This window comes from Gymnoscopelus microlampas (assembly GCF_963454915.1).
Source record: "Gymnoscopelus microlampas genome assembly, chromosome: 4".
Classification (NCBI taxonomy): Eukaryota; Metazoa; Chordata; class Actinopteri; order Myctophiformes; family Myctophidae; genus Gymnoscopelus; species Gymnoscopelus microlampas.
In genome coordinates this window covers 16,371,191-16,383,690 of record NC_139941.1, presented here as the reverse complement: position 1 = coordinate 16,383,690, position 12,500 = coordinate 16,371,191, and the positions used below count along the sequence as shown (strand labels likewise).

Sequence of the window (12,500 nt, the reverse complement as noted above, 5' to 3'; positions counted from 1 at the left end):
AAGGACCTTAAAATCAATTCTAAAATTGACAGGGAGCCAGTGAAGTGAGGCAATACGTATACTGTATCCTGTCACAACTTGGTTCTCAGCCCAGGTTGCACAAACTGGCCTCACCCAGTATCACTCTTGGGGCCTGTCCTCTCCAGCTAAACCCTCAGTCAGCTACCTTGGATGTCAGCTAGATCGCAGGCTGGGTGGTGAAACCATGGCTCTTAAGACCATCAGTAAGGTGAATGGCTGAACCAAATTCTTAGCCAGGAAAGCGCAGTTTCTGTACTCGGCCAGTCTTCGCATATTAGCAAACTCACTGGTTTTATGTTGTTTCGACTATGCTATTGGCTCATGGTACAGTGGCCTAACCAAAGCCCTACAAGAGAAGTTGCAGGTTTCTCAAAATAGGTTGGTCAGGCTTGTCTTGGGGCTGTCTGCAAGGGACCATGTTGGAAAACATCATTTCCAGCAGTTGGGTTGGCTCCCTCTGGCAGCCAGGTCAGTTCTGTTCAACTACAGCTGAACCTGGTGCATAACATTTACATAAACAGCGCCCCTGTGTACTATGTAAGCTCTTTCAGAAGCGTAGCGAAGCCCATTCCAACCTAACCAAAGCCAGCATAGCAGACCTGACCATGCCCACGTTCACCACTGAAATGGGAAAACGCTCATTTAGATTTGGAGGAGCAGTCAACTGGAACCCTCTACCCCTGACTATAAAGAGCACCAGCAGCCATCTCCTTTTTAAGATAAGGGTCAAAGCATGGCTTTTAGAAAATGTTGCAGAGTAGTAGGGTCACCTATTTGTTAGCAATGCGATTATATGTATTTATGCTGTAGGTAGTGTAGCTTTTGATTGTTTTATTTATTACTGTACTGTCTAACTGTATGTATTCTGTTGCAGGGCTGTCTGTTTGTCTCAGACCAAGGACCACAATGAAAATACTTTTATGTGTCTCTATCCTTGACGTTTCTAAGATGAACATGATGTAACATGTGTGTTTTCCTGTATAACGTCTAATAAAATCAAATAAAATCAAGGGATGGGGCGATAATCGTTATCATTAAAACGCTCACAATAATCGTAGAGATTTTAATTTATTGTGAAATTGTCCTCCGTCATACACAAGGATGAATTAGCTTTTGTTGAGCGTCAAATCCAGTACCACTTAAACCCTCTGTACTTAAGCACAGACTTGTAAAGACTGCATTTTATTTGGTATGCTCTTCTTTCACTCTACACAAATCGATTCGCCAAAAATGGCCGATCTACAAGCTCACAACACGCTGCGTGCATTGTGAGCTTGTACTTAGTTTACACCACTGCACACTTTGTCCTTCAATGGTCAAGTGACAGGGGTTTGTACAATCATGTTTCTTCCAGCTCAGGAACGTTGCTAAAATCAAGTCAAATTTGCATTCATGCCTTCATGTCATCACACTTCAATACTGCAATTAGTCCATGAGACAAGATTTCATTATCGAAAGAGTGGGCAAAACCATAGCCTACCTATATAAATTGTTTATAGGGTCAATATAAGTAAATAAATATATGATAACCTTTCCACAGGAGCAGCTTTTTCATATTTATCACACATTTTGTGATAAATTATTATTTATTATTTATTGTTATTTTCCCCATACGTACATGACAGGTGAAAAAATGTCAAAATTTAAAACATAGTTAAGACAATGATTTATCGTATTACAAGTTATGCATTAGGAAAATATGCCCGAATTTGCATAACTTTCCAGAATCAACATTGGCACATTGGACAAAGCCAGAGTCAACATTCTTATTTAATTTTGTTAAGATGTTGGAGTCAAAGGTTTTTAACGAGGGAATATTCAATATCTGGCTAAATTTTGGGGCTCTGGGTCATGGACTAAATGCCCAATTTGCATATTTAAATGTACAAATTCAGAAAACTTGTAGTACAATAAATCATTGTCTTGTAAGTAATCAACTGGGGAAGTTTCATTATGATAACTATTTTTTAAATATTGTCATTTTTTCACCTGTCATGTACGTATGGGGAAAATAACAAAATGTGTGATAAATATGAAAAAGCTGCTCCTGTGGAAAGGTTATCATATATTTATTTACTTATATTGACCCTATAAACAATTTAATATAGGTATGGTTTTGCCCACTCTTTCGATAATCATTGCTCAATTTTGGGGCTCTGGCTCATGGACTAAATGTACAAGTTAAAAGTAAATGTAATTTCCAAACTTAGGACCAAGTTCTGTGAGACGAAGTCTCAGTGAAGTCAACAAGGAAGACAACAACCAAAAACCCCTTAATTGCTTCACTGAGGAACCATAGATTTACAGGCAAGATTTGCACAACGGTACCAAAGACAGATGTCAAAGTTGCAGGACCCATGCTCAGGTGCCAGTCACACACACACCTGTGCCTAGCACAGACCTGTGACTGGCACACACCTGTGCCTGGCACACACCTGCCTGCAAATGGTACCAGGGCTGACACCAAATAATGCGTAATCTGCATAACGGAACACTAGCATCACTTGCCCTTACACACAGCACATCTAACCCATTGAAGCCTGAGGTTCCGATTCTGCAAAATGTCAACGGTTCTCTGAAAAACGTATGTTTCTATATCAGTGGTTTTCAAACCTTTTCATGTGAAGGACCCCCAAAATGACATGAATTTAGCCGCAAATAAATAAATAAATAAATAAATATACACACACACAAAGACTTGCACACATGTTCACGATTTCGTTTTTTAGGATTTTTTTTTTTTTTTTACATTAACCACTTGAATATTATATCGCTATTCTGAGGGGAACATTAGCTCTGTGAGCTTGTAGATATTTTCGGCAAAGAGAGGGGGAAAGAGCACACTAAGTACAGAGTGAAAGTTTACTTAGTGTTGATGGTTTAAGTGGTTGAATGTCTGAAAATACACATTAACATGAAGCCAATGAAAAGCAACACAAGTTTATGCAATATAAGGATGAATTATCTTTTGTTGAGCATCAAATCCAGTACCACTGGACTTGTACTTTACTTGAGTATTTCCAATACTCCACTACATCTCATAGGCAAATATTGTACTTTTACTCCACTACAATTATTTGAAAACATTAGTTACTAACTTTACTTTAGCTTTCATTTTGATTATTATTATTATTACAAAACATACATCCACTTCAGCCCTATATATACATTTCGGCCATTTGAAAATAACCCATCTACAAGCTCACAATGTGTCGCATCATTACGAATTGTGAGCTTGTAGATCTGCTATTTTCATATGTTATACATTTTATAACTTGAAATGGGACATTGTGCACAATGAGTACTTTACTTTTGGTACTTTAATGCCAATACTTTTGTACTTTTTTTTTGCATAAGTACATTTTGAATTCTGGACTTTTACTTGTAACAGAATAAGTCTCAATACCACAATGTAGAAACACAAGTAAAAGTACTGTATTAAAAACATGCTCGAGTCAAAGTACAAAAGTATAAGCATCAAAAATATACTCAAAGTACCAAAGTAAAAGTACTCATTCTGCAGAAATGTCTCTAAAGTTTTCAAAATGTATTCAAATATTTTGAAAATATCAAGAATGCAAGCTCACACCGTGTTGCTTTGCAACACGTTGTGAGCTTGTAGATCTTCTATTTTTACTATCTCACACACACACACACACACACACACACACACACACACACACACACACACACACACACACACACACACACACACACACGTTTAGGGCTGAAGTGGTTAGTCCATGTTTTGTAATAATCAAAATCTACAAAATAACTACTAACTCAAGTTTTCATATCATTGTAGTGGAGTAAAAGTACAATATTTATCTCTGAGATATAGTGGAGTAGAAGTAAATGTATTGAAAATTGGAACTCCAGTTAAGTAAAAGTTCCTCAAAATTGTACTCAAGTACAGTACTTGAGTACATGTACTAAGTTACTTTACACTGTACTAGGCCTGCAAAGCCTGTGTCAGCATCATGACCGTCATGGATTAACTTCAACCTTGTGTTTGCACTTTCCCCATTTACGACCTGTACATCTACATAAACATTCAAATTTCAAATATAAAGTGCTTACTTCATGCCCACGGATGTTATAATTATGTACGGGCCCTCCAACGTACTTGTATCTTCCGTATTGTTAATTAAAAAGCATTTTAATCCAATCGGTGGCCATTTTCCTCATAGAGTTATAATGTAGCATAGTGCAATACACCTCCCAGCCGATAGGGTGGCGTGGTTTAAAGCATATGGTGAAAAGACGAAGAAAATGGCCACCAATCAGATTAACATGCTTTTTATTGAACAATACGGAAGATACAAGTACTTTTGAGGGCCCGTACACTAGAAAAACATCCGTGGCCATGAAGTATAGCACTTTATGTTTGAAATGTGATCGTTTATGTAGATGTACGGACCGTAAATGGAGAAATTGCAAACACCAGGTTGAAGTTAATCCATGACTGTCATGATATGACAGTCAGTCATGTTTCAGGACTAAAAAAAAGACGGTTCATATTCACTTCACACAGCAATGCTTCATCCTCACTAGTTGCTGCTTTTTTACCAAGTCAAATAACAGTGAAATGACACGCAATTCCATCAATTCCTTAATGCTAAGCAGTTAATTAGCTAAGCTAAGTAGCTAACACTTACCTGTTTGGTGGTCTGGATGGAGATGTTTTCACAGTCTGGTCACAGTGTGTTTTAACAGCTTTTTTCACCAGCCTGCTAAACACTGATAACTCTACTCGACGTCCATGTGGAGTAACGTTACTTTAGGAGTTGTTTATTTCACTATAAGAGTCTTTTTCCTTGAAAACACAGTGGGTCCTTTTAATTCTATGAGTGGGTCACAAACATTTGTGATTGCTGGAAGGTGTGAGGGGGAGGGGCTGACAATTGAAGGACTCTAATAGCCCCGCCCCTCCCTGCTTCCTAGAGCAGTGGTTCTCAACCTGTGGGTCTGGACCCCCAGGGGGATCCCCACATGATATTTTTTGAGGGGGGGGGTTCCATGACAGTGAAGTGACAAATAAAGGACTTTTAAGACATTTTTAATACCAAAAACACAAGTACTACATCAAAAGTAATCAACAAACCCAACATCAATAATATAGCTGCAAGCATCGATAATACGGGGCCAGGTAATGAAGAGAGAAAAAAGAAAGAAGCAATGATAAGTAATATGCACAATAAGCCATTGAAACATAGAATACTGAACTTGAGAGAAAGAAGACCATGCAATTAACATGAGGATTTTAAACCCTCACTAACCCTAACCTCAGTAAAACAACGCCTAAGCTGATCCTCAAGAAACACTGTGTAAACCCAAGAATGCCAAATTATGATCACCTCAATAAATTGTCAGGGACAGGGATCGAACCAGCGATCCATGGACTCACAGGCTGCCTCTCTTCTCATTCATATAGATATATGGCCTCCCTGACAGTGGCTATTGACATCTATAATTATTTTCGTCCATTATGAACCAAGCCTCTGTGTCCCGAACTACTCTAGATAACTGGTTCACAAACCATTTAGCAATAAAGATTTTTTTTGTCTCCTCAGAACGAACTAGTGAAAGTAGCCGATCTACAAGTTGTTGTTTGATTGTAGATCGGCTATTTTCACAATTAAGTATGTCATACATTGAAAAAACATACTCTCTCAAATAAGCATTTTAGGGTATCTTCAACAATTGCACGTGTAGTAATTGACACAATCATGTTGTGTGCAATGCATGTTGTGTGCAATGCCAGAACTGGCAAAAACGGCAGAAGAAGAAGAAGAAATGGAATAATGCCAATAACAAAACGGGTCCATGCTGGAAGCCTGGCCCCGTAATAATGCCAATAACAAAACAGGTCCATGCTGGAAGCCTGGCCCCGTAATAACAATGGCAAGGCAAAGAATCCGAAAACCTACCACTTCCCTACAGAATGTGTGGAAGACTTTTTTTTCCTCCCCACTCTTTCCCATTCGATGTGCGTTTGTCAAGCCCCCTCACTTGTCTTAAGTATTTTCAGCAATGGGATCATATATTTTGGGGGGGGGGGGTAGATCTTGTTCAGCTGGTCATTTTAAAAGTAGTTCTCAAGTCAAAAAAGTGTGTGTGTGTGTGTGTGTGTGTGTGTGTGTGTGTGTGTGTGTGTGTGTGTGTGTGTGTGTGTGTGTGTGTGTGTGTGTGTGTGTGTGTGTGGCACAGCTATATAAGGAAGTGACTAAACAGGATACAGGATAGGTGGGACATCTGGGCACCATATTTTTGGGAAGACTGGGCACTAGGAAGAGTGGGCAGTAGGAAAATGTGGGCACCCAGAAGAGTGGGCACTAGGGTAATCTGGGCACCAGGAAGACTGGGCACCTGAATTAGGATTCAAGGTAAGGGCCCCCGAAATATAAAATTGACGTACCAATAAGTCAGATAAAAATACAACGGGAAGAGGGGGTTATTAATAGCCTGGTAAAGCCCCAGGTTTACCAGGCTAGGTTATAACAATGACTAAAAGCTGTGCAATTAGGCGATAGGAGGGCTTCAGGGCCTACTCATGGTCAGAGCCTCTGCCCCACTCCAGCTTGTCCTGATATCTCCCCTGCCCCACCTTTACCTCTCCAGTTTTGCCTTCATTGAGTTGATTCCCCTCTGCCGCTCTCCCCTCCACCCCTGTGCCCTGTACTCCCTGCCCTGATTGCCCTGGGTGGACTCACCTGCGAGGGCCAGCTGTGCCCAGTTGGCTAATGATTGATTGAATGAGCTCCATAGACTTTAATACACTGCCTTGAGCTTTCATTCTTTGCTGGATCATTGTCTTGGTGAAGTTCTTTCCTGTTCTGTTTTAGTTAGAGTTGAGTGTCCTTGTATTAGTCTAGTGTTTAGCTTGTCTTGTGTGTGCTTGTAATTTTGTGTGTGTTATGTATTGTAAAGTCAAGTCTTCGTTAACTGTCTTCATAAAATCGGACCTTATGTTCGAGAGCCTGTTCCTGACAGAATGATCCAGCCATCCCTGGAGAGAGCTCCTTGTTTCAAAACAGTTATTTTTTGTCCATCCCACCCGATCTACTATGAATCACTCCATTCAATGGAAAGGAATTTGTCCATCCTGCCGATGGATTACTGACACCAGGATACTGACACCAGGCTACTGACCAGGATACTGACACCAGAACCATGAAACTGACACCAGGTACTGAGCAGGATACTTACACCAGGATACCACTGACAGGATACTGACACATAGCATCACAAATAATCAAATATTAGGCTAGTCTGACTAATAGTCTAATTTATGGGTTATGCAGTATTGTAATATCACAAAAATAAACTACATTTAATGCATAAGGAAATTCATTATAAGGAGACTTCATTCACCAGTTGAGTCAATGTGATAGGAAGTCTGCCTCTCATTTGCTTGAATTGTTCTGAGGGTAGGTATAAGCCAATCTGAGGTGGAGTAGAAGTGACATTGTGTTTATTTATTTATTCCACAGTATAAACCGGTGTAAATGTTTAAAAGGTGTCAATTTGAGAATAAAATGTTATATTCTATACTACCCACATACTGTATAAAAGTAGTACTCTATCCATAAGACACACTGCACACAGTCATCTACCAAAGAACGTTTATTGAAGAATATGACATATGTTTCATTAGTTTCTCCATAGTGACACAACCCTCTACTGCAACTCAGCCTGCGAGTCCTCAGACTGGAGCCTGGCTCATGGTACTGGCCTTGGGGCCCCACTCGTCATTTACGCGGACTGGGGTGCAGTGTCGGAGTGTGGCCACCGGGTGTCCTCATAGCTCATCCCTGGGGGCACGCAGGGGGAAGTGCTGGAACTCCTCTGGCACCTCCTCCCCCTTGGCAGTCCTCCTGTAGAAACCCAGAGAGTCCAGCAGGCTGCTTATCTCATCCGCCTTCATCTTCTTCACCGGAACCGTCTGATGGGCCCAGGTAGCATGTCGCACGTGTGTTCACACCGGGAAAAAGACAAGGAGTGAAAGTGTGTGTGTGTGTGTGTGTGTGTGTGTGTGTGTGTGTGTGTGTGTGTGTGTGTGTGTGTGTGTGTGTGTGTGTGTGTGTGTGTGTGTGTGTGTGTGCGCACGCACACACACATGCATGTGTGTGTGTGTGTGTGCACATGCGTCAAATGTCCACACCAAGTATAGTAGAATTTGACACATTTTTCCTGGTCCTTACAGTATCCTTAACAGAAAAAGGCAATTTTTTGACTTGGGGTTACAATTAGGAGAAAGACATTCATGGGTTAAGGTTAGGGGTTATTATTATTATGGTTAATTTCGGGTTGAGGTTAGGGATTAGGGTTACGTTGTCATTAGGTTTAGCCTGGGACAGCAGTGTGAGTAAAAATGTCATTTTAATTGGTTTTATGCCCTCAAGTATAGTAAGACATGACGATACAGTATGCGTATAGTGCGTGTGTGCACGCACATGTGCATGCTAGTACTTTTCTATGCTAGTACTAAGTATAACTTATTTCTCTCCCTCAATCTCCCTCTGCATCTTCTGTGCTCTCTCCCACAATCTGCATAGCCTACTGTCTCTCTAACTCGGTATCTCGCAGAGAATCTGATATCAGACGTCACATCTTAGAACTTGCCAACATTGACTCAACCTGACATCTCGCTCATCCCACATAAGCCTGCCTCGAAGCCGATCCGTAACGCGGTGTAAAACATCTTGACAAATCCTTGCTCACCTGAACGACCTCGTCCTTCTCGCTGTAAAAGATCAGGCGGGGATTCTTCTCCTCCGACGAGTCGTATTCTAGGTTGTGGCTGCAGATGGAACGAGGGATCAAAGAAAATGACAGACAAAGCTGTGCATGTGCACGTGTTACATGGGAACAAACCCCCTATCCATCCCAAGTCTCAGTGAACATAATTCAGCACAGGGCACGATTATTTTAAAATAATCGCAGATCTACAAGCTCACAAGGTGTCGCATCACATCATGTTGTGAGCTATTTTCACAATTTTTAAATCAGACTAATTCATTTAGTCAATTCTAACAAAAACATTTTTTTTTGGCGTCGATTCGTTGGTTCTAATTCAACATTGCTGCCACACTGCCACATGCTTTGGGAGACTTGCGTGTTTTGGAAACTTGTGCTGAGGCACAATGTGCTTGGCATCGGACTTGGCCCGTCGCTAGGAACATTGTTTTGTTTATCGTGAGAAGGTCGTGAGAAAGCCCAGAGGGGGACTTTTGGGTGGGCCGCATCTTAATAAATGCTTGCATAGCGTGGACAGAACAACAGCATATAAGGATACTATAATGCCCATCGCTCCATGAGGAAATGATGCAGCTCGGGCAATTTCTTGATGCCTCATCCAACCACGCTGGGAGCCTGAGGAGATGACAACACACAGCTGTTAAAACAGGCATGGCAAATGCTTTCCCCCCATGGTTTGTTGTTGGTGGGCTCAAATGTGCCCCAAACTAGGTTTCCTATCTTTGAAATACACCAAAATCGAAACCCCAACATCATTATCACCCCTTCATTGTGGTTATCGCACAGTTTTGCGTTTGGTTATTCTGTCCTTTTGTCCTAGATGTGAGGCCTGTTCGCCTTTTGATTCAAAGGCAAAGGTTCAAGCTGAACCATGCACACAGTAGAATTCTGAGGGTTCATTTACGGGTAAATCTTTTACTCTGAGTTAAATTAACATTAAGAAGTTTACTCTTTTCATGCTCACACTCTGAACGTATACGTAGTATGTACATACTGAAGCGGCATTGCTCACATACTTTGCACTATTGCACCTTACAGATATGTCATTTTTGTTCCCATAAGGATATGAAATGAACGCGGTTAACGTTGAATATAAATGGGCCTTTAAAATCATTATTTAACCACATGAACCCCAGCATCGCTATTCTGGGCATGTCATAATAGGTGCAATGAAAATAGGCACACATTCTATGAAAATAGGCACACATTCTGAAAAGAATATTCAATCTACAAGCTCACAACACGTTGCATTGCGACGCGTTGTGAGCTTCTAGAACAGCTATACTTGACGTTTTTGCTATTTGACGTACATTCACAGTGTAGCAAATACTCTAGCTTGTACAGTTGTGTGACCCATTTAATGTTGGCTCAGCAGCACTCACCATTAGTTTACCCCTGGCTATAACAGGCTCCTCTTCAGTCACTGTGCTGCTGACATTTTCCTCTCCACTGGCAGAGATGGCTAGAGTGACAATCAACAGGGCCCACATTTTAACACAAATTGGCATCTTTGGCTTTTTCGTCCAAAGTTATAACCAGTACTACTGCATATATGAATCCACTTACCCCCTTGTCAGGGTGGAGCAAACCATGACACATTGCCACCGGGGGGAGAGAACCCATGTGTTACATTTGCAACTCCTTTTAAATTGATATCAGTTAACTTCCTGTTTGATCCAGGCCTGTGCCTTTAAATGTTAACGCATTAGAATTAGAATTGTTACCTTCACTTTAATCTCAAATGTTAAGGATGATTGGATGCAATGTTTTAAACCAGTGAATTGGCCCCTAGATGACTTAATAGGTTTTCCCAAAGCATTTGAGTGGTCCACGCAAACCTTAGGACATCTGTATTCTTATCACTTTTTCCCATGGGCACTGAACTTCGTGATAGAGAGCGCAAGCTGCCATGCACACCCCCATACCAATGAAGACAGCCGAAAGGCACACCAGAGATTTTAATGGGATTGTCAGTGTTAAGCTCTTATCTTATCTAAACAAAAATCTATTTCTCTCGTCTATCCATAATACATCTCCCTGTTTGTTTACAGCATCATTCTTGAGGTTACAATAATAATGAGTGTCAAGAACAATGCAATGCCATTGTGTTAAATCATGCTCTTTAATATTCCGCACAGCACAACAAGCTTAAACTGTGATAAACGGCAGAGGAGGAAAAACAATTCCATTTTCCAAGTTTGCTCAACTCTTTCCAATGCTGTGGTAATGTTGTGGAGGCCCACACAAGTGCTAGGTCACCACTAGAGGGCAATAGAACCCACGCAAAACATTTCCTGGCAGATTGGCGGGTAAAATGTACTTCCAAATCCTAGCCACAGACAATTATCTTTCCAACAAAAATATACCATTCCTGACTGGAATGCTTAAGCAAAACCATCTTTCTCTGTCTATCTTTTCCAGGCCATGGCGCGCTGGTGGCCAGACCCTTGCTCTCATCATCAGTAGTGGAAGAAGTAATCAGATGTTTTACTTAAGTAAATGTAGCAGAATCAGGTTTTAGCAATACCACAGTAGCAATACCACAGTGTAGAAATACTCTGTTACAAGTAAAAGTCCTGTGAGAATTTGACGTGAGAAAAAGTACAAAAATATTGGCAACAAAATATGCTCACAGTACCAAAGTGAAATGACTCAAATATGTCAAATCTCCCCTTGTCAAATGTTTAAAAAAAATAGCCATCTACAAGCTCAGTGAGTAGGCTACATCTTCTATTTTTGAATAGACAGAGTATAGGGCTTAAGGAGTGGTTAATGTTTGTTTTATAATAATAATCTAAATCTATAAAGTAACTTGTAACTAATGTTTCCAGAATCCAGACAATTGTAATGGACTAAAAAGTACAATATTTGTTTCTGAGATCTAGTGAAGTAGAAGTACATCCCCAAAAAGTATCCAAAAAATGTAAGGTCGAAGTACCTAAAAATGTTACTTAATTACAGTACTTGAGTAAATGTACTTAGTTACTTTCCACCACTGCTCATCATGTGCTGCCTGAGATGATGTGTCAAATGGCAACAGAGCAGCCCCCCCCCCCCATTTTAACAGGGTTTCCTCCCCTTGGCAGCCGTCGTAAATCTGCCCGAACAGAACAGGGCCTCCACTCCATTTGGAGGGGGGGGGGGCTTTTACTTTTTTCTTTATTTGTGTTATAAAGTCCCGGCCTTGTTTCTCACAATGTTAACGTTTAGCTTTGCCCATACTTTGTTGTTGATGTAGGCCTGCGTCAACTCGCCAATACAGAGAAGGGAAGGAGAAGGAAAAGAGGTAGAGGCAAGAGTGAGAGAGAAACAGGAGGAGGAGGAGGAGGGGAGGGAGGGAGGGGGGTTAGATTGAGAAAAAAAGGCAAACTGGGAAAGTTTTTTTTTGGGGTGGGGGGGGGGTAAAAGAAAGAAGGAACCAGAAACAGAGGAAGGGAACGAAAGAGAAAGAGGGAATGAATGGGGGAGAGAGAGAGAGAGAGAGAGACAGAGAGGGGGAAATAAAGACAGGAAAAGTGAGCGAAAGTTTGGAGAGCTCGAAAAAGAGGAACGGGAGGGAGAGGTGGAGGTGGGGGTGGGGTGGTCTTGGCACAGGGGCTCTGTGTGAGCTCGCGCTCCGTGTAGCCTATATAAGTGTGGATTCATACCATGTGTGTTCTCACTCCGTGTGTTCCAGCTTATATCGCATGCTGCTCGCCAGAAAAGCCATGTTATTATCG

At 41.1% G+C, this 12,500-nt stretch overlaps 2 protein-coding genes across 3 annotated transcripts in view; one reads left to right on the top strand and one right to left on the bottom strand.

Moving 5' to 3' along the window:
• cabp7a (calcium binding protein 7a) overlaps positions 1-12,500 on the top strand; it is a 688,996-nt gene that overhangs the window by 132,889 nt on the left and 543,607 nt on the right. The window lies entirely within an intron of this gene.
• On the bottom strand, positions 7,795-10,271 carry selenoe (selenoprotein e; the record flags this gene model as incomplete). The annotated part of the gene is made up of 4 exons (XM_084054499.1): positions 7,795-7,966; positions 8,746-8,824; positions 9,320-9,396; positions 10,164-10,271. 4 exons carry the CDS (start codon positions 10,269-10,271, stop codon positions 7,823-7,825), a joined length of 408 nt encoding a protein of 135 aa, XP_083910625.1. The 3' UTR covers positions 7,795-7,822.